General features: G+C 36.6%; 1 protein-coding gene across 2 annotated transcripts in view; it reads right to left on the bottom strand.

Annotated features, from left to right (window-relative positions):
• The window catches only part of ME1 (malic enzyme 1), a 173,782-nt gene that overhangs the window by 96,841 nt on the left and 52,361 nt on the right, over positions 1-24,580 (bottom strand). For both annotated transcript variants that reach the window (XM_038177167.2, XM_072036242.1), the window contains exons 3-4: positions 21,656-21,805; positions 106-181 (exon numbers count right to left, since the gene is read on the bottom strand). In XM_038177167.2, coding sequence (XP_038033095.1) covers positions 106-181; positions 21,656-21,805 — 226 coding nt within the window. The remainder of the gene's footprint in view (positions 1-105; positions 182-21,655; positions 21,806-24,580) is intronic.

Genomic DNA, 24,580 nt, shown 5'->3' with positions numbered 1-24,580 from the left:
CTGAATAATATATTTCACTAGAAAAAGATCATCAAAATATCTTAACCAAGTCCACTCAGGTGCAAAATGGTGTCAGCTTTGTCAAACAAACTAAACTGCAATTACCTTGATGACACTTTCTGGCCAGGACTTGAGCATTGTAGCGATGTGTCCCCGGTCATGGATAGTAATAAAAAGTCCTCTGCAAAGAAAGTAATAATTTTCATATACACAAGCAATTAAATATTTCAGTGCAAATAATTTAAATAATAAAATAACTCTATGCAAATACATTTCCAACATACATGGATTCATTTCAGTAAGTGCTCAGTTTTGTAGGAACGAGTGAATTAAATATCTGCATTTAGTAGAAGTCAGAGAAAATGTAACTGAGAGAAAATGTAACTGCTCAAAGATTCATAACCTGCAGGAATTATTTCTGCAAATTACTGAGTTTGATTTTAGAGCTCCCCAAGTACTAGATATGTTCAAATTCATGAATTATCCCAGACCACAAAACACATCCATTTTATAACAGTGATCACTAATGCTTACGCAGTCCTAACATTTATAGGTACAAATAGGTCAAAGTTGTAATCTATGAATGAAAACTGAAATGTCATATATTATTATTATATAGAATACCTCAGGAGCATTCAGTGATGTACTTTGAGAACAGTCTGCCTATTTCATTAGATTCTCCTCATTGACATAAACACAAGTGGGAAATAATTTAATGAAAATCTCTTTGTTTGGAAAGTACAAAGTACTCCCTATAGTGCTGAGCACACTGAATTTTTACTTAGAAGAGTGTTTCTAAATTGCCCTTTAGTTCCATTAATACCTAAGAGTTTAAAGGAAACTGTCAGGGAAAAAAAAAAAAAAAAGATCTAATTCTAATTTCATTTTCTGTTATAGAAAAAAATCAACATAGTATCTTATCCTACTCTTCAGCCCTTTAGTCTTCATCTATTTCACTTGACATGCAGATATATAGCCAAATCCACTTAATTTAATTCCCTTTCTTATCTACATTTCTCATGTGAGATAGCAGAAAAAATTCCCCCGCTGAAGTCAATCTCTTCAAAAACCATGGAGAAAGCAACAATGAAGAAGTAAATGCCAAGGATGGCTTCTGTTAAATAAACTTTGCAATAATAAGCATAAGGAGTTGTCTTTTAACATTCTTCTAAAGCATTTCATCCACCTATTTCAAGATGAAAATTATAAAGTAAAAATTAGAGAAAAGTGCTAAAAAGAATTTAAATCTAAGTCTAGTATAGTATCTCCATTCATCTTGGCATATTTGTAATATTGGGTACATGTGGGTCTAAATAAAACTAGTAACTGAGGGAAACACTGGTCAGATAGGACTGTGAGTATTGCAAGTCAAGCAAAAAAAAATCCTGCAGTGTTTAAAAGTACAGTCAAGAAAACAAAAGTCAGAAGTTAAAAAATATATTAATTAATAAATATACCTAATGTCATGTGTTTATATAGTAAATACATACTGGGTTATTTACATAATATTGAAATATTATTGTGTAATATATATTTATATTTTTATATTTATTTCATATTTAACTGTCTTCACCTCCCTGATATACGATGCAAAAAAAATACAATCAAACTCGTTTATTCTTTGGAACAAAAGACAGTGTAAGATACATTGCAATTAACCTTCCTAATCTTAATGATACTGAAACAGAAGCAACAACCTCACACAGCTAACTAAGCAGGATAAAAATTGTGATGTTCTTCATGAAAAATACATATGCACTGCATAAAGGAGTATGTGCTGTATAAACAGCCATTTGTGGTTAAACATTTCATAGCATCACAGAATATCCCAAGTTGGAAGGGACCCACAAGGATCATAATTTTAACTGTTTAACTTTCATTTTATGCATTTTCCCCTAGAATTGGGAATTGTCTGTCCCTGGCACTCCTGTTTCCTTCTCCCTGCCTCAGGCTCAGCCCGAATGCAGCAGGCTGGCCGATGTCTGTCCCCATTTCTTAGCAGTAATGCCAGGCAGCAGATCAATTGCCCCAGCTCAGAGGAAGCTAGAGTCTTCAGGGGTCCAAGGTTTAATATTTAAAGCACTTTTAAGAAGCTATAGAGTTTACAGTATGCAAGCATTTCTATTTGCAACTCAGGTACCTGAAACAGAGAGCGCTAACTGAAATGCTGTAAAGAAGCAATGCAAAATAAATGCTGGTGCTTCCTCCCTGATGTGCTGTATAATAAGAGGTTTTATAAAATGTTGTGTAAAGTGGTTATATGAAGCATCAAACAGAGTTTTTCAAAATTGCTAGCCTCAGAAAGAGCCAATGTGGAGACAATGAGCATGATAAAGAAAATGAAGAGCACGGGAGGAAAGCTACCCGAGACATCACCCTTTTGCTTCTCCCCGCCCTCCGCTTTACATGGACCTCATAGCCCAGTGCTAAATGAAGCGAGATTTTGGATGGATTTTCTAAAGCGCCCGAATCCAGCCCAGTGTGGTTAAGTGACCTCTTTCTTGCAAAGCAAGGAGAAAGGTCTCCACGGAGTAAATTCCACAGTGGAGCAAAATAAATGCCGGACGGCAGCTCCAGGAGGAACTTTGTCAGGATATTTGTAAGGATCTTTGAATAAGTATTCAGAGCCTGCTTCAAAAATCTGTCCAGGCGGGATCACATTCAAACAACAATGAGAAATAGGGGTGAAGTGTAAACAGAGTCGTGTCAAAAGCATTTTGTTCCCCTCCTTCCCCCTTTCTCTCCATTCTTCTCTATGTTAGTAACACGTTTCTGGACACATTGTCCTGACAGAGAGGATGCTGATGATTTTAAAGGCAGAGTTCCTTTATTCTGTAAGAATATGGAAAGCGATAGGAATCTCTTCTTCTGTCTGTATCTGTTGCCCTCATCCTTCATTTCTTCAGTTAAAGCACTTTTCTCCTTTAAGGTTTCCTCTGCAAGAAGCTACGCTGCCAGGTTGCAGCGCTGCCCACCATGAGAGCATTCAGCCACTGAAAGGCAATGCCACGTATTTTTCTTTTCCATGAGACCTTGCTATGGCCAGAAACAGCACCAGCTGCACACAGTTATTATGAGGGGGCGAGGGTGACACGAAGTGTTGAGGCAGCCAGCCAGCAGACATGATAGTTATTTTTTGGCTGTCACAGCACAGCCATGCGAGGAATCAGGAAAAGAGAGTGGCAGCAATTTCTAGCCACAAAACACTGTAGGCTGGAAGCTACACAGTTTAAGTGGGATTAATTTATTGATAAGCTCTATGTATTTCAGTGCAGAAATAAGACAGTATTGTCCCTATGTGTTTGACGTTAATAACCATAAGTTTTGTCCATAGGTTTGACTCGGTACTTCAGGATTGGGCTGCTTCTGCAGATGAACAAGTAATGTGGCACAATGTAGATCTACACACAACATGTCTTGGAAAACGTATTCAAACATGCTACACGTTCAACAAGCTGCACACAGGCACCAAGACCCACCTTTACTTCTTCTGGCCCCAGTTAGACCTCAGTTCAGCACTGGTTCCTGCCACTCCAGCCAAAGGGATCACCTCTACTCATGCCCACTTCGAATACCCAGAAAATACATGAAGCTACAGTCCAGGAAAAGTTATGCAAAGAAGTAACTGTGCCTCCTTGCTTGTCACAACACCAGTAAGCCCACAGCCCAAAAAAGTGATGCCAGGACATTGGGATCCACTCACAAAAGGGTGGATTTTGGGGACACTCACTGAGTTCACCATACTGGAGTATATTATGTGGAGGTCATTTGGCATCATCTAATTTGGCTTTGTTTTATTTTACTAGAACTCTGAGCTATTAGAACAAAGTAAACAGAATTAAACAGGCTATTTTTTGTTATGCTTCAAGGAAATAATGTTCCACCAGCAATGTATTTGTCTATTTTCTATTAAAGCATAGTTCAGGGAAATGTGTCAGAGTAACAAAACAATCCTTTCTTCCGTCTGCTTATAATAACAGGAGGTATTCTAACACGTCTCAGAAAATGCCAAACATTTTTTAATGAAAAAAGTTCAAACTTTTCTCACAACCCTTCATGTTCAAAACTGTTATTTGAATTATGAACCGTATATAGAATTATTATAGAGGTGGCTTCACTTTCCCATGCTGCCTAAATCAACAAGCTTAATCATAATAATAATAATAAAAATAATAAAGTCTCAGGGAGCAGCATCAGTTTCTTTCTGAGCCTGCACTTTCCCAAACTCCTGCACTTTGCAAGAAAGAGACAAGCTACTTCCCTGGTTCCTCTGTTAAAATTCCTTTACATAAACATTGTACTGGAAACTAAGACTACCTAAATCCCCACAAAAGAATAGTTTACACTTTTTTTCACCCTGAGATAATAATATTTCCCATTGTAACTGTTCAGTATGGTCTCCTGTCATCAGACAAAATGTTCCCAAACTTTTAATTACATCTTAGTGTTCTAGGGTCCTTTTCGTAGCAATGTTCCTCCCAAGACCTCTGTGGCCTAGTAAGTGCTATTTGGGCTGATTAAAGAAATGAAGCTGTTCACAGATTTTTATTTTTTTCAACCTTGCCCTCTGTAGAGGAGTGAACTTCATTACTTTACAATGTATGAGTATTTCTTCCAATAAATAAAGTGGTTGTCACTGAAATTTCAGCTGCTACTGAGCTTCATCCTGAATTCATCAGTATAAAGAAACCCAGGCTTTAGATTGTCTAGACACTGCATATGCAAACCATATTTAAACATAAACATTTGTAGGAAGCAAAACAAAGACTACATCCAAAACGACATAAAAAATGGGAATAGCAGCATTAAGAGAACAGCACATACTCTTAACACCCCTGAAAACGTGGACTTGTATAGTAGTTCAGAAAACAGGTTAAATAGTAACAGTATGTGAAAGACAATGCAGAATAAGATATTAACCTGGGAAAGACATAACAGCTTGTAAATAATACATGTGTTTTAATGTTTGGCATATGGATAAACAATCCTAAATGATGGTTTATAAATCGTTATTTTGTGAAGCTGGCTTCAAGTATTCTGGAAGACAGAAGATAACATCTGCCAACTCCAATTAGCTAAACTTAGAAGAAAAACAGAAGCATCATTATAAACTTTATAGAGATTCAAAAACCTCATTTGTGTAGGAGTGTAGGGAGATAACTATAGAAAAATACATCACTGTAAGTGCTTATGTCAAGGGGTCTGACCGTTTGCTCTTTAGCTACAGGAGCAGATCAGAATTCAGTCTCATTTCAAGACTCCCTTTCGACAACACTGCCTCATGGCACTATTTAATAGTGCTGCTGGCAGCCTGTGTAGCACTCTTTCAAGGGCCCAGACCCATCAAAGCTATTTATCAATCCCTGTTAGTATATGGACTGCTTTAAACAGTTACTTCAGTTAAAAATAACATCTACGTAGAAGAGATGAAAGTTCAAGGCACTTAAAGAACGTTACAGTCGGCAATACAAATAAAGCCTGAAAAGCATAAAAGCATAAAAAAACACCCAAAAGACAGTAGCTCTAAGTCTGTCAGCTGAAAAAATGACCTCAGGGAACAAGGTTTCAGAAAAGTTTGGAGGAAGAAAAGGCACAAAACTGTAGAGACACAGATGCCGTGGGATTTTTCAATATAGAGATTAAAACAATATTTAAATATAAATAATTATGATGGTAATAATAATAAAGTCAAGTGGGTTAAGTAGCTACTCGGTGGAAAAAATGTCACAACCCAGCTGGACTGAAATTTGTGAATGCATTTTCAAATACAGTCAAGGCTGCCAAGAGAGCTGACTTCAGGTCTCAGCTCACCCCCTTTTCCAGCCCATGTGGGATTAGGGAAGAGGGGAACCACAGGCTACTCTTCAAGAACTTGCAATGCAGCAAGCCATCCACATGTGGGGAGGAGATCAATGACACAAGCATTGCCCCAACCACCCTTGAGCATCTGAAAAAGGCTTCAAGCACGTCTTGCTTGAAACATCCTGCTCTCACTTTTTCAGAATGCCATTGGAGTAAACTCTGGCTCCGTAACTGTGCAAAGTCAGACCTTAGTGCAACGAAAAGCAACATGACGAATTAATTCCTCAACTGCTCTTAATGAAAAAAAAAAAAAAAAAAAAAGATTATTAATACAATCAGAATAAAACATTACAAGCTTTACACAGCAAAAAAATTAAAGCAAGATTCTTATGTAGTACACCTAGAGCAAGTACACGAAACCACAATGTGCACCTCTGGCTATTTCTGATGAAAATTAAGATTTTGTCACAGTAAAAGCAATAACTTCATAGCCTTTGTCACTGCAGGCTTTTTAATCTTTTTTTTTTTTTTTTTTTAATTTTTCAATCATATAAAATAAACGTTATTTCTTATCTAGATAAAACTTTTTTAATTAGTGTCTCACCTCCTTTATTTACATAATCAACAGCACAACACTTCATGATCTAAGTATTCCATTAAATGGAATGTAATGATGTATAAATGGAACGAATGGAATGACTGTAATGATGCTTCCTTTCCATATAACAACAGAGTAGATAAAATTATATCTCCTTAATATTCATTTCTTAAAATACAAATATGCTGATTTAGATCTACTCCAAAAATCTCATGTGTCAAGAAAACAAGTTTAGATGTATTCTTGCTGAACCACAGCAGCATAATGGCAATTAAATGGGATGTGTCTGTTTGAAAAGAAGAAGGCAGACTTTGAGAAATATTGTGTTTTAAGAGCCAGAGCTGTTATGCTCCAGAAGCTACTTAAATACTTCTGACAGCTGCTCAATAAATAACTTAATTACTTACACCCTAATAGACACAAATAGAACTATTTGAAGATTGTGAATGAGAATGGTTTACCAGAGCCAGACACATTCATTTTTAAGACAAAAAAAAACAAAAAAAACACTGTTCTGCTTCAGTAGCTATCTTGTTTATTTTATTTTATGCTGATATTAACTGCGTAAAGAACCCTCAACACAGCATCAGCCATGTATTTACTAGGAATCTTGCAAAGTTAATGATGTTTTCAAAAAAAAACTTTAAAATGTTATTTAAACTGTGAAGTACTCAAACAAGTAAGATCACTGTCCTTCTGTGTACTTCAACAATTTCTACTGTCCCAGCTCATTGGAACATGGAGAATTTCCAGTCTTTAGACAATAGCATCCTTTAAGCCAGTTTTTATTGACCTTTAAATCACCATCATTTGCTCTCAATAACCATTAAAAAGGACAAAAGTGAAGACTTGTTAAAAAGGTTTCTATTATGACATATCCTACTCAACTTCCACTTTAATTAAGAAGTCACCTTGAAAACGGACACTATCTCCCATTTGTAAAGCTGACCTCAGCAGCTAAAAAGGAACCAAGGGCACTGCTAAGTTCATGTCCCAGTGATACAACAGCTCTCCATGAAAGGCTCTGTAGTGCTAAGAAGCAACAGTCAGAAAGGAAGGCAGGCTAATGTAGAAAGCACACGGGTTAAACTTGTAGAGACTGCCAGTGAGCTGCCAGGCACAGAATAGAGCTGGTTTATCCATGATTGAGCTGCTGGCGTATCACGTTTGGTGACATCTCCAAGACCCACATCCGTAGGGCACAGAGATGTCAGAATTGCAGCTTCACCGAGGTTGGAAGGGACCTCTGGAGATCTTCCAGTCCAAGTCCCCTTCCCAAGCACAGTCAGCTAGAGCAGCTATTTTGCCTTGACTTCCTCTAAGGTAAAAATTTGCTACAGGCCATGCTTTTTCCCCAGTTTTTAGCAACTGTTAGCAGTAGAAAGAAAACATCCGTTCTAGTAGAGTTTGCTGCTCCTAAGACTTCTTGGGTTGTGCTCCACTGCAACATATACAGAAACCCATTCCTGCCTTCAGTGGAAATTGCATCAGAAGATAGCTACAGAGAATAGGTCTCCTGTGTTTTAGCACAAAGATGGACATCAGACACTAGGAAAGTAAAGATTTCAATTGACTACTTGCACATTTTAAATAATGCAACTTGAATTGAAAAGTAAACAATTACTCACCCTCGGTTATTTACGAGACTATTTTCCTATAATTCACAGAAATTACATTCAAATATTTTTCTGCTTAAATTTTAATATTTGACTAATATCAGTTATGGACTTCTGATTCAAACTGAATCAGAAAAAAAAAAGGATGGACTTGCATTTATTGCCTGTTAGAGCATACAACTTCTTCCTTGGGCTTTCACAGTGAATCTAATTTATTAAAGCATCATCAGAGGAAGAAGCTCAAATCTTGCTAACATCCACACTGTTTTCAACATTCCTCAAAGTTGTTTGTTGCAGTGTTTAGTAGGGCTTACCGACACAGGCCTCAGGTCACCGATACACCAGGTAAGGACAAGCACAGCCCAAAGGGACCCACAGGAGAGGTAACTCCCCAGAGAGAGCAGCAGCAGGAGGCACCAAAGCATTCCTGACCTGATGTTCAACAACCAACTCATGCTGAAATCAATTATTTTCAACAAATTAATTCGCCAAGCCAACCAAGCTGCCTGAAGTGCAGCCCTGCTTGCAGGATCAGGTGTCAGGAACACAGTGGAAAGGTCACAGCAAAGTCATTACATGCCCACCTCCTCTTCTGCCCCTATCGAGTTTGGTGCCTCCACCACATCCTCATAGAAGACCCTCAGCTTTCCTGGACAGACCACTGCTGAATAGCCTGGAAACTTATGAAATACTGAAAAATGGGGCTTTCAGGAGAGAAGGGAGTTCTGGATGTTAGTTCACTCAGCTCACCACTTCCAGAAAGTGCAAGCACGCACACAAGCACATGTGCATCCATTTTGAGTGGTGGGAGGCCATACGCATCCTCACACCTGCTCCCTGCTTACATTTTCATCAGACCTACTTGGACATTGTCCATATATTGGCCTCAAGAAAATAAGGATTTAACTACAAAAAGTATATGAAGACATTCTTGCTTCCGAAATTCAGTTGATATAAAGACAATGCTTTTGCAACTGTTGCTCCACGTTTCACATACTGCACAAACAGAAACCACAAATTCCTCAGTGGCAAGGCCTTTCAGTCAGCAGTCTAGATTTTTACCTCTGACTTTGAGAGACTGTAAAATATTTGGTTTCTGCAGAGGCGAAAGCATAGTTTGAAATCCCGGAACACTGCTCTCCATTCCACTTCTGCATGAAAACAGACTCTGTTCTGCCCTCACAACCACCGAGCCAGGCTTCGACAGCCACTGGGAAACACAAGAAGCCTTCACAGGGGACGAGGAATTTCAGGGCACCGAGTCAGTGCTTTACAGTAACACAGCGTTTCTCTCCTGACCATTGATCCTATCACAGAACTGACTTCTCAGATGAGTCATTTGTTTTCCCACATGAAAATGAATGATTGCTGTTTATAAATTGACACAGAGAATATATAGATTATTGTCTGGTGACAATGTGACTAGTTTTGTATGGAAGTTAAATTCCAATTTATTCTCACCATAAGAAGTTAGTCACTAGCATTTTTGTTGGTATTTGGTTCATTTCCTCTCTGTTGTTATTTTATTGAGTGTTTGGGATCACTCAACAACCAGATAACATCATTTTAAATTTTTTCTTATGAAACTTACAAACTGAAGTAGCTTTAACGATGTTTTATTTAGGTTACTGACTGCCTATACATACCAAAAATAACTGTCTAAAAATCACAACTGTGGCTGTCTACACTCCAAAACAAACAAGAGTGTTTGACTTTTATTGAAACACTCATCTTTAAAAAGGGTATAGCAACTGAAGTCTCCTAGGTTTGACTCAATTAACATCTGAATAATTTTTAAACACGGATCTTGATCTAAAATGTTTTAGAATTGAATGGAATGTTACAACAACAGGTCAAAATAAAGATAATTTTAGTTTAAATCCAAAAAAGTGCTCTAGTAAGCAGGCCCTTGGCATACAAAAGATTCAGTTGTGCATCCATCAAACAGTTTTGCATCCAGTTTTTATTGTTTTCTTTTAGTTTCTCAATTTTAGGTGATTTGTTGAAATCATTGCACTGATAGCCTAGCTACAATAATTTCTGTCATTTTATGTCCATATTTTCCAGTATCAAAAACATAAACTTTAAAAACAGTAAAATGCAAACAACCTGACCAGAACTGGTTCTGGTCTTATTTCCTATTAAATTTACTACATGCATGAATATATGAGCGAGACAAAAATTTTATGACTGTGTCCAACAGCTTTTAACATGGGAAAAAATCATTGAAAGTCTACATGCCTTACACTCAAATATCTTTCACGGACAGACTTTTGTAAACCCTGAATGCAATGTAAACCATACATCACATAACCGAGGTTACAACCATCCTCAAGAAGAATTTCATTTCAAGTCCAGCACAGTGTGCACTGTCGTATTTCCACATTCTGTGTGAAGTGTCAAACTGAAAACAGGGATAGGTACATTGCCAGGAGCAAACAGAAATAGGGCAGAATTGAATTTTCTTATGTATTCTATTTACCTGGGAAAAACAAATCCCACATGCCCATATTCTAGTTATCTATGAATAAATTATTAATCAAGTAAAGAGAAAGCAGTGTTCTGTGTTATCATTTTCAGAAGCAAATATCTCCATGTCACGTTGAAGGAACTCATTCCAGATGGCTGAGGAAAACAGTCAAAGACATATTCTTTCCTGGACTGGCAGCACGAACTTGCCACTTGACATACAGGGCAACAAATCCAATCACTCATATGAGCTTAAGTTAAATCTAAAAAACAACTCCAAGAGAAAAAAGCTAAATAAATAATGCCCTCTCACATAAGAATTCTGACAGAAAATGGTGAACTTCTGTAAGTGGAAACATGGTGCTATGGCTCTGCAAGCTACATCGCAGCTTCATCTTGCCAACAGTAAGCCAGTCTCCTAGATTTAACACTCTTGTCACCAGAAAGCCCAGCATAATGGTTAACCATCTTATTCTCCTACATAAAGTTATGAGATCTCTGAAACTTCTTTTCTTTTTTTTTTTTTTTTTTTTTCCTTGAGACACTAAACAGAAATTAAAGTCAAACATAGCTGTTTTGGGAATAAAAAGGCAAAAATAAGAAATGGATTTTGACCATCATTATGTCAAAAATACTTATTTCAGATCAATTTCAGCCAGAACTTGCTTTTCTTACAAGAGCTACTTGATTTGTTTGGTTTATGTGCATTCTTACATTTTTGTTTATTTGCTCCTAACAGTCTCTCATACACCTACAACTTCTCTCTAAATATATATATATATTTTTTTTTTTTAATTATTTTCCTGCATATGATTTAATCTCTTAATACTCATTAGCAAAAGAATATGAAGCAGAACTCACTTGCAATGGCATCACCTAACTGTGATACCAGTGGGTGGGATGCCAGAAGCTTCACCCAGCTTCTTCCACTAAACTGCAGATCGCAGTACATTAATGCCATTTCTGCTATACATTTTGTTAAGTTATTATTACCTGGACTTTTAATGTTTATTTTAAGCTTACGTATAATGCACACCGGGGGCACTTTTTTACCGAACAGCACACATAAGAAAACAGTTGTATAAAGCTGTAGAACTTTGCCAAAAAGAATGGAAACGCCATGCAAGAAATTACAAGATTTAATTCTACCTCAAAACTTTCATCTCTTGCCTTTTCCAGAAGCTCCTTAACAGCACAGGCATATGGCTGTCTCAAAAACTGTGCAAAAATCCTCAGAACTGATAACCATAAATATAGAGAAACACAAGATACATTAAAACACACAGTGATTCCATTGTTGAGCTCATGAAGGCTCATAATCTTCATGACTTCTCTTCACTTTAAAGAGTCCATTTAAAGACCTGACCATTTAGAAAGCTTCTGGACAGAGACAGAAAACTATGATTTTAGAATATCTAAGCTATGGCAAAGTTAGAGAGATTTCGTTGCGGTTTTTAACTTTCTCTTTTTGACTTCATCAAATACAGGACTTCTTTTTTAAACCTACTGTATCTTGTATTAGAAATGCAACAATGGGACGATGCTGGACTGCTGAGTAATGAGAGCATTTTGAACAGAGAAGCTGCTGAGTAGGTAAGCAGGGGATTTGGGTGGTGCTGAAGGACGTGCAGCAAATGTACAGAAAACTAGAGCTGGAGAAAATCCAGTGTAAGCATATCCTGAAGGAAAACATCCTCTGGACAAGGGCTGGGATATATTCAGAATGAGCTAATAAAAGCATTGTAATGTTTCTGAGTCACTAGTGTTGTCTCATCTGAAATACTACTGGCACCTCATTCTGCAACAAGACAGTAATGGGAATTACTGGGAACTTGGATAAAGCTCTCTGCACTGAGGCAGAGAGTGGGATTCATCTACCTCTGCAAAGCTCTCAATATAAAATAACATTAAATGCTTATCAACCACCTCTAATAATTCTTTGCTACATGCTCGTGTTGCTTACACATATTTACACGACTGGTGATGATACCTCTTTGTAAATACATGCAGCAAATGCCATTTCTTTTTTATCCCACTGATTGCTAGAAGTATGCCCTTTCTCTTCTACAACATAGTCCTAGAAAGGAAGAAAGAAGCACATGCCTTTTTCTCAGTACTTCTCAAGCAATGAATTGCAAGTTTAGACACAACACATATGGACAGGTGAGAAAGCGCACTTCAGATCTCCAAAAACAGCCACAGAAAATTAGTACATTGTTGTCCTTTAAGTGATTTTCCAAACATAAATGTACCCTAATAAGCAGTTCCTTGCAATGTGTTCAAGAGGGTTTCAGAGTACGCACTTTTATAAAAACAGAGGGTCTGCCATCCAAAATTCAAACAACTCTGTAACTCCCCAGCAACAGCAAGTTCAACAAAAATGTTAAATAGTCATTAGCACAGGTGTCTACTATAGGAACACTTAGCAAAAAAGAGCAGACCCAGAATGTCTGTCTTCCTTGTGAACTAAACAAATCAACAGCACTAGAACTGAATCTGTATTTTTGAATAGATTAAGACCACTTAAATGTCAAAGTCTATACTTAGGTTAACTTTTTTTTATAACTAAAACGACAACTATAAAAACAAAAAATAAAAATAACTATGAAAATATTTATAACCATATGATCTAATGACGAATTATTACTAAACTTCCAACTACTTTTGTACTTCTTTCTGAAGCAATCTATAAAAAGGGTCCCTAAGAAGGGGCAGAAAAGGAAGCTTGGGAGGTGGCAATTCTGAAAAAATAATAATTAAAAAAAAATTACACAGTCCCAAAGAACAATGTCAAAAACCTACATGAGATGTCCGACTGACGTGTTTGGTAATGTTTGATAGTCTGTCTTTGAAAAGGTGTTGAACTAAGGAAAGTTATGTCTCTCTTATTGAAGCAAGTGGCTCTTGAAAGGTTTGCTTTAGGGCCAAGTGATGTTGACAGTTAGGGGGCTGTATAAATCTGGCAGGTTGACAGAGGCTGTTTCACAAGGAGAAAAAATGTGGTAGATAAATATTTTTGAACAGAGTAGGACAGAGCCAGTAAGTAGACTTCTCCCTTACAGTATTACCTGATTCTTTAGTGTTGCTCACAAGACTTTGGCCAAGTCGAGGTGTGAAAATTAAATAAAATTACTGCCCTTAAAGTACATTTTATTAAGGAACATACTACTCTGGGAAATCTGGAAGCTTGTAACCAGAAAGCTGGCACAAAGTCAAAATCTCTCTAAAAGTTCAGGAAAAAAGGAAGACATTGAAGAGTAACATAGTAACATATTGGTGCAAGTCCTAATTTTTAATAGGAAACTATAACCTGCCAAAAGAGTATCACTATTTAAAAAAGGTACTGATATGTCTATGGCTCATTTGTTGAAAACGATATAGCCATTCATATGGTATTGTGGTATTATGTGGTATATTGTGGTATATTGGTATTATATGGTATTATGTGGTATATTGTGGTATTATGGTAACCTTTTCATATGGTATTGGCACTAGAGAGAAAAGACTAGTCAGAGCAAAGACATTTAACTTGCAATCATGTACTTTTTGTCCACTCTCCTGCACACAGACTTACAAAATGACTGCTTTAACAACCCAGATTAGAAGGGTCTAACAATCACTGCATTAATAACCGTCAGTAAAAAAATCAGTAAGAAAATTCTTTGTTTCAGAGGAATCTTCTAATAGGACATATCGGAAGGAAGATAATTGTCATATGACAAAATCCAGAGAAGTTTTAATTTACACTGTCTCGGAGTTCAGATACCCTAGAAAAGATAGCTTTGAGTCCTCCAAATTTATGGAGGAGAAGGAACGTTCTACTCTAATTTCACACAGGAGATGGTGGAAAAGTAAAAAATAACAGCACAAATCAAATGAGAACAGGGATCCCCTGGAAATATCCAGGATGGTGTGAAAGAAGGAGACAGGGAAACAGATGGACATGGCCAGGACGTTAGTTCTGGCACTCTTGCACAGAAACCACCAAGGATGTTGTAGAAGGGCCTTGAGGTTTTCTCAGAAGTCTGTGCAAAGAGAAGGAAAATGACCGAACAGTGATTGCTGCCAAACATTCGGAGAGTCATGTTTTGAGTGTGGATGGCCTCATTTCCTCCCCCACACTGTACAGATACACTCCCTCCAGAAAAAACAGCAAGACACCATCAAGAGGTACAAACTTAGGACTGAAAGCCAGAAATTCCATGCTCATGATGTGTTTTAGGACAAAGCTTTTACGACCTGGATTCCTAGATTACCTGCATAAGAAATCATCTATGCATCTTGTGAGAGTAGGAAGAAGCTAACACAAGTAATGTTCCAACTCTAAAAGATTAAATGAAAGACTACCTCAATGTATGACTTCCAGAATGACTTAGTAAATCCTATCCTTCCGTTATTGCTGTAGGTAAAACCTGCGTGCAAGCACGAAGTACGTACAAAAGACAGCACCACATGGAGGACATTATATTTCATTATGTTAGATCAGGACTATATATTTTCAATTTATCATAAGCTAATTCATGTTTCTATTCTAAGGTGCAAGTTTAATAAAAAGAAAAAATTTCACAATGTAACCAAATGGTGTAACCTACTGACAACATATTACCAAAAGCCATGAATTTAACATCATTGAAGAGAGACCAGATGACTACATACATATAACCTAAAGAATATCCTAATGTTTTCAAAATCAAGGTATGACTTTTTTCATTCATCTGCTTCTTAGACTTAGAAATTGACGTAATATTTACAGAGCACTCTAAGACCAAAATGAGGCCAACTGACATCTGTGCAAGCTTCTCACATCTTCCACTGCAGCATTGCTGGTTTCTAGAAGACTGTTTGGGAGAAGAGAGGAATTCAACGTTCTCATGGTGTGCCAATTCACTTTTTCCAGCTTTTCAGAATATGGCAAAATATCACACAAGGAGAACCTAATAGCCTTACTTTTAAGCTGAGAAAGCAACAGCACGCTAAGCTAAATTTTAGCTTGATGAAGGTAAGGAGCACACCAGAACCCTGCCAAAGAGTAGAACCACAGGGTATCATTAAATGTCATAGCACTTGAAATCACTGGATAGGCTGTTTAATATGATTTTATGCTATAAAATTATCAGTTAACTAAATGAGGATGCTACTGAGACAACTATTCACAGTAATAATCAGATTAATAATGGCTCTAAAAAATAAAACTGCTTTGCCTGGAAAAAAAATAGATTCTCTAAAAAAAATAAATCTATAGGACAGTTACACTGGTGAAGATGTTAGGTTAAATGAATCCAGATCTTCTGGTCTCAATCAGGAAAATACCACAGATCTGTGCATTAAACAGGCATTCACAAAGAAGCAGCACCAGAAACTGAACTTTACTGTCTCTCGTGATCCACAAGGACTTGACAAGTCTCTGGCCTCCTGGAAGCTCAATCTGCTTTCTGAAGAGACTTGGATGTCAAAGGCATCCAGTGGAATTAACAAAAAGAAAAATCCAGTCTCCACTGAAAACCTCATTAAAACCCACGATAAAAATTATTAAATGCGCTGCAGGAATCAACCTTGTGCTGGCAAACAGACCGCAGCTCCTGCCGCCAAGTTCTGCAATTCTGTAAGTTCTGTCACAGGAGACAAATATTTCTCTCTTCTCTGATTCCATTTCCTTATTAAAAAGTTACACTATCTTGCAGCTGACAGTCTCGGTATGTGTGGTAAACAGCGTGTCAACAATAAAAGAACTCACACTTGCAGCCCTTGCATTCAATACATTGCATCTGTAAACTCATGCAGTAAATGTAAATAGATGTGATCCCTTTGAGAAATATGAGGAGAGGAACCCCTCTCAAGTTTATATGTGCTGACGCAGTCACACACTTCAGTATGGTGGCAATCTGGTACAATATCAGCGCTTACAAACTGAGTATTTGGCACGATAAATTGCCCTCTGAAACATGGGCACTAACAACCACCAATAACATTTTCAGAGTTCTTAAAAATTACTGAAAGAGCTAAAACTTTACAACACTTATTAAAAAAGTCAATTCAAAATGCAATCCTGCTTGGACTTCAGGAGAAAAGAGAACTCTAGATTTGCTTTTTATAGTCATTTGTGATGAAGGAAAATAAGAAAAAACGACAAAGTCAAATGAATTACTAGAGAAGAAAACTTCTGTGAGAAGACTTTACTGACAAGTATCTAGAAGCTGGGGAAGATCCAATTCTATTTGTAAGAAAAAAATAAGGAAAAAACATTAAAAAAAAATAAAAACTAAGGCTGGCATGCTTTGCCTCATACGTGACTTCATCTGAATCTTCAATATTGAGCATCAATTTCAATTTAGCTATTTTTAAGACGGTTCCCAGTCAGACTGACAGCAAGTGACTGCATCATTAAGTTATTTCAGAGGAGCTCTGACATGCCTGTGTGGCTGCAATAGTTACCAGGGCTTGCTCTTTCCATATTCTCTTTGAAATGGGTTTTCCTTCTAGGAATGGAAATACATAAACAGACACCTAACATTTTACCAACATCCAAAGTTTTCAGCATAGCTATACTTGTCAATTTTTCCTCCCCTCTCTGAAAGCTGACTTTACACAAGAACCTGAAACTCCTGGGTGTTCTCTATACGACGTAAAAAGTTGATTTTGGATTCTTAGAGAAAATTTCCATTGAACTTTCCCATATTTATACTTTTTGGATGAATAAAGCAACTGAAAGAACTGTTATATTTTAGAAATCCATTTATAGGAATAGATTGTTTCTTGTTAAGTCATCAAAAGTTTTCATGTGTATGTGCAAGCTTTCTGCAGTTAAAGATTTTTTTTTTAAACTTTTTTTTTTTTTTTTTAATAAAGTGATATGTAGAAACTCTTCACCAGAAAGATATCTCATCGGGATTCTGAGATAATGTTCTTAATGGTAGCGTGATGGCTGCAATAAAGCCAGAACTCCACTACATTCCCATCATAAGCCTCTAAAACTTTAATCTGTACATTTTTTAAATCCCTGGATATGCCCACAGACAGTCCAAAAGTAGAGTGAGAGGAATCCTTACAGAAGTCTGAATTCCTTCTCTGATCTACCTCTAGAGGAACCTCTTTGTTCCCTCATCCTCCTCAATTAGTTGTTACAGATCAGCTGCCACATCTGCTATCAGACCTGTATTATCTCTTTCTAGAATGTGAGACTCTTATTCATTAAAACTGATGGATGTTAAGCTGAATATTCACAGTGAGTAATGCAATCCTGAGTTGAGTTTTAATGTTACAAACAAATGTCAATTACCCAGATGAGTTTTAAACCAGAGAGTCAAGTTATTTTGCAGCTGGTTCTCTTGAGAAATGTTGCTTAATCACGTATCAGCTGATCGGCCAAGAATGTTCATTCTATAATTGCAAAATACTGATTCAGGATGAAAAACATCTCTCGTTAGCCACAGTGTCCTTCTATAACTCTAAGTACATCATGTGAGCCCTTACAGTCTTCTAAAAACATGAACAGGAGGTGCAGATGATGATCTCATTTAATGACCTCACTAGACACGTATCTTTTAACTTCACATTAATTTTCATTAAGTCCTTGTCTGAATATATAACTATAAACCAGAGAGTTTAAATTCGCTTTACAACATACACAGATCTGACTGAATATTAAAAAACCTTTCAGATGTAAACTGGATAATGAGACATTGCATTTCAACTTTCGTTATTATAAGAATGTCTAAAATGGACTGAACTGTGTTTTTCTACTCCTCATTTTGCATGCTGAAATGTTTTTTTTCTTCTTTGCAAGTTCAGCTCACAGAGGGTGCTGTTTATGAGGGATGCCAGTATATAATGCTTAACACTATATGAGTCACAATCTAGAATATAGTTTCAAACCAAATGAAGTTGACTGCTTTGCAGTTGGTTTTGGAACAATTTATAAAAGGTTTTCCTTAGGGAAAAAAATGATTTCTGTAGCAGAATGCAGTGGAAGATGTCAAAGGATAGGCATAAGTAGTGAAGAATCTGTCAAGGGGGACACTCTTTATAGACCTTCCTTCTGAGACCTCTGATGAACACTGGAATAAGCTAAGTGGTTGGGGAAAATGAGAGACCAAGCGTAAGACACCATGAACACAGCTATTGGAAATTTTCAGTACAGTAAACAACCGACTTGGCTGATGATCTTTCTCTTAAAAAAGAAAAAAAAAAAAAGAGATTCTTATGAGGCAGAGGAAGACTAGATGTTTTTCAGCCATCTTTACTTAAGTGAGTCATTAAAACACTTATTTGAAAGTGGTGAGGCAATCTAGCAGGACTAGAAATAAAACAAGACTTTTATAAATATCTTACACGTCTCCAAAGCCAGTCAGTCACGAATATAAAGCTGACATGTAGTTGGGGAAGCAGCAGACAGCAGAATACAGCCAAGACTGATTTCAGTAGCTCAAGAATAAAACTGAATACCAAAAGATACGTCACTTAAAACATTACTTAATATTATTTAAAACATAATGCATTCATTAGCAGCTGAACTGAAGTGAAAAAAAGTGTCAAATACCAAATAATAGAATGTCTTATAAACCCATAGATTTTTAAGGCTAAAAGATAAAGAATATGTTATGTAAGTAGTCTAGTATGTCTTGAATTTGTTTATTTTCACTAAGGAAATAAGCCCTTTTTTAAAAGAAAAATATCAGACTTCATTCCAGTGTTGGTAAAGAAAGTCATACTTTTAAGAACATACAATCAGGATGCTCAAATAGCACTTGTACCTTTCTCTTTCATCAGATTGTCACTGTCACTGTTCAGAATGCCTAAATACAGTATCAGAGTGCAAGTTCACTACCCTTACAACAGTTTAATGCATTTTTTTTAAGCAGAACACAGGAAAATCCATGGGGAATATAGAAACTTAACGCAACGTTATATGCACTGGTAGTTTTATACTGCATTTATTTGCTGGGCTGAGAGAATTTAGCTTGCTGTTCCCAAGATTGCACAATACATGTACAACTGCTATGATGCCATGCTTTTGGAAGCATTTTTGAAAGCTTTCTATATTCTATTTGAAACTAAATGGAAAAAATAAGCTTGTTGTGACATACATTATCTACGTAAAAAAAAAATCCATGAGGTTTTCCAGTCCTACTCAATTTTCATTATATGGTAGGCTAGTGAATGGCTTAGTTGCATAGTGGAGAACTCAGAAGTTCTTGTTTCCCAGTATATTTGTGCAAACTGCATGTCTGTAGTGTAACTTGTTTCCAACTGTACAAATCCATGAATGTATTAGTGATAGAGGGACATGATAGAGCAGTCAGGCGTTGGAAGGGGTTGCCCAGGGAAGTGGTGGTGTCACTGTCCCTGGGGATGTTCAAGGAAAGGTTGGACCTTGTGCACAGGGACATGGCTTGGTGGGTGACATTGGTGGTAGGGTGATGGTTGGACCAGATGATATTTCAACATTAGTTATTCTATGATTCTATGGTCTAGGAGTTTAGTTTTAATACATAATGTATTAAAAGACTTAGGCCATCTCTCTAAATCCTCTGCAGACAAAAATTCCATCAAAGGAAAAATAACAAACAAACAAAAAAAAAAAAAAAGAAAAGAAAAGTTGAAATATTTCCTCTCCCCATTTCTACCCCTCATATCACTTTTTCCTGTGTCTTGAGTGTACTTAGTATCTGACCAGAGAATGGAGTTAAGGAGCTGATGGGCTGTTTGGATTGCTGTAGCAATCTGCCTCACCAGTTCTGACTGCCACCCAGCAGAACTGTTGTCTAATTGTTCTGTGTTTTTTCTTTTTCACTTTTTCTACAAAGATGCTCCATGCATCTGGGAAGAAAGTGCCGAGTACAATGCTTGTCTCTGTGATCCAGCATGAGCAGAGGTACTTCTTGTGCAATATCCTATATGGCAATAGATATCAAAACAAGGAACAATGAGACCAGCTTAGGCAAAGATTAATTTACAGACAAGTTTAGGACTCCCTGGAAGGACAATAAAATCACCATGGTGATAATACTGAGGGGGAAAAAAGGAAGATGACTTCTCTTGCTAGGGGAGGCACCTAAAAGCCACAGATTGTTAAACAGGTTTAAGCAAGCATTCCTGAGGTCTTTTTGAACTTCTTTATGTCTACAGAAGTAGGATTTTTTGTTTTCTGTAATTGGCCAGATGGTCCTGACTCACTCAGTCACAAGGCCAAAATGATTTTTACATTAACAACAAGACAACCTTGAAGCCATAAGTCTTGTTCCTCAAATATCTCCTCCTGAAGACATTGTGAGCAGCCGTTTGTTCCCTTTAATACTGCAAATCTCTTAATTTTAATCAAAGCTTTGAATATAAAGAAGCCTATTTCTGTTAACAGAGCTATGCACATACAGCTCATATATCTCTTCCTTTGCCAGAAAATAGCAGAGAATACTCCAAAGTGTTGTTACATTTTGCCTTTGGAGCAAAGACACAGCATCGTTCACACAAGAGATTACCAGCTTCTATGAGCCCTAAAGTCTGAGTGCTTTCTGCAATATACACAAGATTCTCAAACAGCAACCACTATAAATCTCGAACTCTGTGGGCTGATGTTCAAGAGGCATGAAACAGAAGCAGACAGAAGTTACATCTGCCCCTCTTTCACACTACTTCCAAGTCACTCTACAAATACAGATACTGTGTACAGAATAAAAGCTCTCCCATAGCCTAGGAAAGTACAACTTATTAAGCAGTGAGACAAGTGCCTTAATTATTATTGATTTTTCCTATGATGTCTTTAGGTACACACATAACGCATCCTATTGTATCATACTATTTATATATGTGTGTGCATAAAACATCTATAATACAAATATATATGTAAAAGCCAATGCTTTTAATAATGCTAAAACAAATTTAAGATTCAGGACCCATTATTTTATGGTGTAGTAACATGCAGCTAGGATTCCAAGAAAGCCAAATTCAGTGAATGAGATTAAAAACATACCCTTGTTCTAACATAATTAAAACAAGCATTTACCTTCTTAATGCAATACAAATTACTGTTTAATGTAGACTGACAGTGTAGTTTGATTTATCTCAATTATTACAGTTTTGGCTTACATTCAGCTATGTTAGGACCCCCCTGCAGAAATCCACCAAGAAGAAAATAAGATACAATTACTTTTATTTGAAGTATAAACTTACATACCTTGGCCTCCGAAATGCTAAACCATATTGCTGGCAAGCCAGTCCCACAGTGGGAGTATAAACAATAGGCATGAACCTTTCTATGTCAGAAGTCAGCACTTTATAGAAGAGCTTTTCATTTCGATCCTGAAGACTCATTAGTAGAATGTATCTGTGGAGAATTAAATATAATTAGATAGGCATCGAGTGAATATATAAAGTAAATTTAGAAATTGTGTTTAGAAAATAAATTAAAGCTATGCTTGTTCTACAACAGCCTCTTTCTTAGCCTCCCGTATTTAAATCCCTTTTTATCTTAATAGCACAACTGTTTCAGACATAAAGGATAATAAACTGGTTGAGACAGAGAAAAGATGAATCCATCACAAAGCTGACATACTCAACACACTCAGGAAGCTGATCCTGAGCTGATACAGGTATAAAAGATTATGCTGCAAGAGAATACTTGGTCTGCCAGAAGCTAAACCACATGCCAATAGCTCTACCTGAAATGAAATAGGCATTAAAATAAAAATTAAACAAACTTACTCTCTTGCCCAAAAAATTCGAACTAGAAATTTTAGCTTTTTCTACACTTGCCTTAATAGAAATTTCTTCCAAACCCAGATGAATACTTCAAATAAATATTTTACCAGAATGCTGCAAGACAAAGCTTTCAAAAACAAAGCAGACACATATGTCTTTTAATGCTGATGTTTATGCTTGTAATGAAATTTGCATTGTTTTATGACCTAGCAGAAATCAATTCTGGATTGCGTTTGAAGAAATTTTGTATTTATTTCCAAAAAAAATAAATGCAAAAAATCATCAGAAAAATGAGAGTGAAAAAAGTTCATGCTTAGCTAGAGAAGCCTCTAACCAGTCCCATATGAAAGGGCTGCACAGCCCCTTCGGCAACCAGAGACTGCAACGAGGTGGCAGGAGTGAGGCAAACCAGTGTCCCTCCCCTGGATTACTCAGGGTGCCTTTAAGGGTGCCTTAGCCCATACACAGGTAAAGATTTTGAAAGCAAAGAGTTGATCATATACTCTAAATATCAGCATCGTGAGACATCCTGAGCCACCTTTCCTTATACATGTAAGTTTTGAATGCTCTCCAAGGTTAAATTGTACCCTGCACTTGCAGTTCTCAGTTGCAAATACATGTACATATACAGCAATTTTCCCTCAAATTATTACATTTCCATACAACCTTTAATTTTCCTAGTGCTTTGTCATTATACAGCGTGTCTTTCAATACCCTTGTTATCCTGGAGCATTATTCTTTATTAAAACCTTTCAACTGAGAATGATTATCCCAGCATTTCCCTTGAAACGCAAGCTTCTTCACATATAATTGTAAATACATTTGAGGGCATTCATTTTGTTTCTAGAGGATCTCAAAAGTGGTTTTAGAGACTATCAAGCACACTCAGGACCGCTCTATACCAGAGACTGCAAGCACTCAGGCAAACCAGGTGATTAGGTTTTGAAGCAGTTGCCAATATATTTTCTCTCCTTTTTACTACTTTTACTTAAAATGAGAAGCAGCTATTTAAACTTTAAAATACCTTTTCATTATCCTTTCTTATTACTCAGAGCAATCCTGAATTGCAAATGCAACTTTAAATTGTACAGAAATCTTTGAGAGAAGAAACTAAAAGTTAAAAAAAAAAAAAAAAAAAGAAGCTTCTTCGAGGGCTTCAACTCAAAAACCTATTTGCTAAAACTCTCCATTTTGGTTTTACTGTCTTGAAGCATTAAATTGGATTTTTATTTTCATATTGATATTTGTCATGGCATTTTTAGACTCGGGATATAGTAAAAGAATTGTGAAGATAACAATGGCATAATAACTATCATCATATTTTAAAATATTAAATATTTGGCCATATCCAAATCAGCATAAGAAATATTACTATAAGGTGACAAATATTTCTAGAGAATAGCAATTCTGATCAAAAGGCTAATTTTTAATGGCAGGTATAAAGTACTTCTCCAAACTTATTCAAGCCTTTCTTAGGACTATCAGCTTTCTGAAAAATTCCTTCTTGAGCAGAAAGATCCCTCGACCCCAATGTGGTGTTGGTTATAAGGCATTAGACAACAACTATGCATCCTGTAGCAGCATCCAAGTAATCTACAGAATTAAAACCATGATTTTCAGCATTGTCTTTCTCAAAAGATACATTTAAAATGCAGCATTTTGTGGAATCTTCTACTAAAGCCCACATTTAATTGAAAGCAGTGAAAACAAGCAATAAAACACTGAGAACAATCATTTGTGCTATAAAAAGGGAGAAAAATATTATCTGTTCTCAGACTAGGAGTCTTGAATGAAGATTTCAGAGAAAATGTTCAGAAGAGGAAAACCAAGAACTGGCGAGTAAGACAGTAGGGACTGCCAGGCATTCAAATCTCAGTATGTCACTTTGCCCCCTTGCCTTTCCTTCACCTAAGAACTTCCAATGTTAGACTGCTATTAGATTAATTACAGTAGCAACAGAAGGATAAAAACCAAATATTATCCAAAAAGAAAACCGATATAACTACTGGAAAATTACAAATAATTTCTTAGGGTAATTCTCCCTACATTTGCCCTCCTGGCCTGCATTTTACATGGCAAAATGGAATGGTAAAAACAAAAACAACCAGCATTTGTTTGCTCTCGTCTTGCAAGACATGAGAGGAAATGAAAGAAATTGGGAAGAAATGCTATTATTTTTAATAACAGCTTGTAAAACTTGTATAGCTTGTATAAGGCACATCCGTTACTTTGAATATTCAGTGTCTATAGAGAAAGATTTAAAAGAGCAAACGTAAAGAAAAAAAGAAAGTAACAGAGTATTCTCAGGAAAAAATGATCTGGTGGCACCTCTCAGATGTTCACCTGTCAGTAAAACATTTTACCAATGTAACTGTTTGGAGAAAGAAAAACTCTGATAGAA

The sequence above is a fragment of the Anas platyrhynchos genome, chromosome 3 (assembly GCF_047663525.1).
Source record: "Anas platyrhynchos isolate ZD024472 breed Pekin duck chromosome 3, IASCAAS_PekinDuck_T2T, whole genome shotgun sequence".
Taxonomy (NCBI): Eukaryota; Metazoa; Chordata; class Aves; order Anseriformes; family Anatidae; genus Anas; species Anas platyrhynchos.
The sequence above is the reverse complement of the archived record's forward strand: the minus strand, read 5'-3'. Positions and strand labels throughout refer to the sequence as shown.